Below are 3,414 nucleotides of genomic sequence, written 5' to 3'. Positions count from 1 at the left end.
GAACTGTGACCCAGTTTGTACCAAACGCTCCCTGAACTCGATGTACAGACCAGTAAACAAACAACGCACAACTTAGCCAAGGCCCAATTTTAAAAAAGGATCTGAACGGACCAGCAGACACCATTTGTTCCCATTTCTTTAGCTGAACCGCTGAAAAATACCAAAGAAGAGAGTTTGATAAGCAGAAAATAATAAATTGATGGATAAAAAGACATTTCATGTCCTGTATCAGGCTGTTTTTTTTTTTTTTTTCAGATAATATTCATCTGCTGCACTTCTTTTGACCTAGTTGTTCGCTTTCCTCATTATTGAAGCCCACGCTGCACAAAAAACGATCAAGCACAAGAACTGGACAGAAAAATGAGTAAATTAGCAGCCAAATCCTAAGAAAAATCATAATGGACTTTCAGTAAACTTGAACTACTGATCAAAATGAAGTCTGACTGATTGGAAGCAAAGAATAGAGAAGTATTGAAACAGCAAAATCTCCCTAAAGTTTAGTTTTGGGTGATTATGGTTCTTAAGAAGTACTTTTCATAAAAACATCTTTGCTGCTTGCATTTGTATGAAAGTAATTTATTGGTCTTCAAGTGATAAAGTCTCAAAGTAATTAAGAACTAAAATTGAGAACAGTGACAAAGAAACCCAACATAAAAGCCGTTAAAACGCAGAAAAGCACAGCACGCAGGGTTAAGCAAAACGTGTGTTTTGTATTACGTCTGTCAAACTCGACATGTGGCAGAAAAATTGCCCAAAAGGAGAAGAAATTACAGTAAAGTCAAAAATGTCACATTTTAGAAAAGAAAAAAAATCTACATAATACAAACATGGCTTGCCGTTTATTAAACCAGAATCCCAGCAGGTTAAGAGATTTATTCTTATAAGGGACTAGTACCTCTGGAAACAGCCTGGATCGGACCCGGTCTACTTACGAGCTCGGTCTCCAGGCAGTAAAATAGAAGCTTGATCGTTTTATTTTTTTTGCTTTTTAAACCGACACCAAATGAAAACGGAGTGCAGGCCAGAAAAAAAAAAAAAGTTCAAATAAGTTCTGATTGCCATCAAGACGCACTGCAGAAGAAGTAGGGCTCAACGGTTGGCACAGTCACAGGGGATTTCTGAGGGAAGGCACTTGACATGGGGTCATGGTGCTCCCCATGCAGCGACACAATGCACCGAGGTCCATGTTTGTGAACGGCAAGGAGGAACACCGTCAGCTTGGTGCATGTTTTAGAGAAATTAAAAAAAATTTAAAAAAATCACAAAATACGTTGGCTTAAGACGACTCCACGCCATGGCTTCAGGTGCAGAATCTCAGTCTGCGATCAGTTCTAAGAGATTACATTAAAACTGGACCTGTGCAAGGCTTGACTGGTGAGTTTGTTCTGAGATTTTAAAATGCTTTCCAAAGGTGGGACAGATCCCACACGCAGGGGGAAGGATTTGGTACGAGAAACCCTATTTTTTACCATCGTCCTCACCACAGCCAAGCTCCAAGGCCGAAGGACTCGGCCCAGCAAAGTAAGCAGTACAACTCAAAATATCCAGAATTAAAAATTAAGAAAACACGTGACTCTTAGGTTTCACAATTAGACATTCCCACTGAGGCACATTTCTAAGAATACAAAGATTATATATATATATATATATATACACATATATATGCATATATATATATATACATATATATGAAAACAAATCCCAAAACATTCAAGTACTTGATCATGTAAACACTTCTCCGGACTATCAAACATCATCGATTGTTGTTGTGTGCAACAATAAGACAGCGGTGTGAGGACAGAGAGAATACTTGTAGCCACAAAGAAAGAAGAGAAAATGAAGGGACAACTTGTCAGGTCCAGCCGAGCAGAGTTTTCACAGCAGGACACATGAGCAGCACTTGTCTCCACTGCTTGGAACAGCTGAATAGTTCATCTGTCTCACGATCTCTGCAAACAGTTCGTCCACAGAGCCTTTATTTTTGGCTGAGGTCTCCATGAAGGGGCAGCTCCAGTCCTGGGCCAGAGCCTTGCCCTCCCCGGAGGACACCTCTCTCTCGCCCTCCAGGTCCACCTTGTTCCCCACCAGGATCATGGGCACCCTCTCGTACCTCTTCACCCGGATGATCTGGTCCCTCATGGGCCTGATGTCCTGGAAGCTCTGCTGGTTCACCAGGCTGTAGACCAGGATGAAGCCCTGGCCGTTCTTGATGTACAGGTCCCGCATGGAGGCGAACTGCTCGGTCCCCGCCGTGTCCAGGATCTCCAGCACGGACGGGGACGAGTCCACCTCGATCTCCTTCCGGTAGAAGTCCTCGATGGTGGGGTCGTACTTCTCGATGAACGAGCCCGTCACGAACTGGACCGTCAGGGCGGATTTGCCGACGCCGCCCGAGCCCAAAACCACCACTTTGTACTCCCTCATGGCTCGAGGAGGAGGAACAACAGGAGTAAAAACAGACACCTCCTTTTTTTTTTCCAGCGGAGCCTCCCGATGTCTTCCAGCCGAGCGGGCGGGGAAGGCAGCGCTCTCGCTCGGATGGATGTCAAACCGCACGCCGGAGGAGAAGGAGGGGGGGTGGGGAGGTGCAGATCCGAGGAGAGCGGCCGCTCCTGGGCGTCAGAGTCCCGAACCCGAGCGCATTTTCACCGCCCTGTGTTGTGCAACGGCGCGGGGAAGCGTGCTCGCTCCTCTGGCCGTGCTCGCAGCGCGTTTCCTGCCCACATCCTCAGCGTCGACTCGCTCCGGGCTCGGTTCCGTTTCCTTAAAGGAGCCGTCACCAGAGAGCAGTCACATGACCCGCCGCTCCCGTGTGCACGCGCGCGCGCGTGAACACGCTGCAGGAACACTTCTGTTTAATGAGGTCAGCCATTTAGTCGATCATCTGTGTGATTATTTATTTGTCCCGGAGACTCAGCTGTGCCTAATAAAAATCTAATAAATTTTAAAAATATTGTGATTTTTCTGATGTTCTCCAGGGGCGCCTCCAGAAAGATTTCAGACTGGTGGCTGGGGTTGGGGGGGGGGGTCTGGAGGGGGACAAGCTCCTGGAAGTGTTACAGATTTTACGATGATTGTGAAAATGTATGTGTTCACACAGTAATACAGTAGTCCCACTTATCCCCCGCAATTGGTGAAAATCCGCAAAGTAGGGAGGTTATATTTATTTTAGTGTTTATATATATTGTAGCATTCTGCTGTGGTTGACTGTTGGTCACATGTCATCTGTGAGGGATTATGGGTAGAATTTATATTTATTGTTTTTCATTTTGGTTAGTTTAGCATGTTCTTTTAGTGATTAGTCTTCTAGTTTATGTGTTTATTAAGTGTTAGTTGTGTTAGGCTCGGTAGTGGTAGAGTAACCATGAGTGAGGGAGGTAGCTCTCACAAAGACCTGTGGGGTTCACTCTGTCT

General features: G+C 45.3%; 1 protein-coding gene across 1 annotated transcript; it reads right to left on the bottom strand.

Annotated features, from left to right (window-relative positions):
- Positions 1–1,741: 1,741 nt before the first annotated feature.
- Positions 1,742–2,698, bottom strand: LOC119414579 (ras-related protein Rap-2b). Its single transcript, XM_037681677.1, has one exon. The coding sequence runs from the start codon at positions 2,422–2,424 to the stop codon at positions 1,876–1,878; it is 549 nt and encodes a 182-aa protein (XP_037537605.1). The 5' UTR covers positions 2,425–2,698; the 3' UTR covers positions 1,742–1,875.
- Positions 2,699–3,414: the final 716 nt, after the last annotated feature.

This window comes from Nematolebias whitei, chromosome 9 (assembly GCF_014905685.2).
Source record: "Nematolebias whitei isolate Nwh7 chromosome 9, NemWhi1, whole genome shotgun sequence".
Classification (NCBI taxonomy): domain Eukaryota; kingdom Metazoa; phylum Chordata; class Actinopteri; order Cyprinodontiformes; family Rivulidae; genus Nematolebias; species Nematolebias whitei.
The sequence above is the reverse complement of the archived record's forward strand: the minus strand, read 5'-3'. Positions and strand labels throughout refer to the sequence as shown.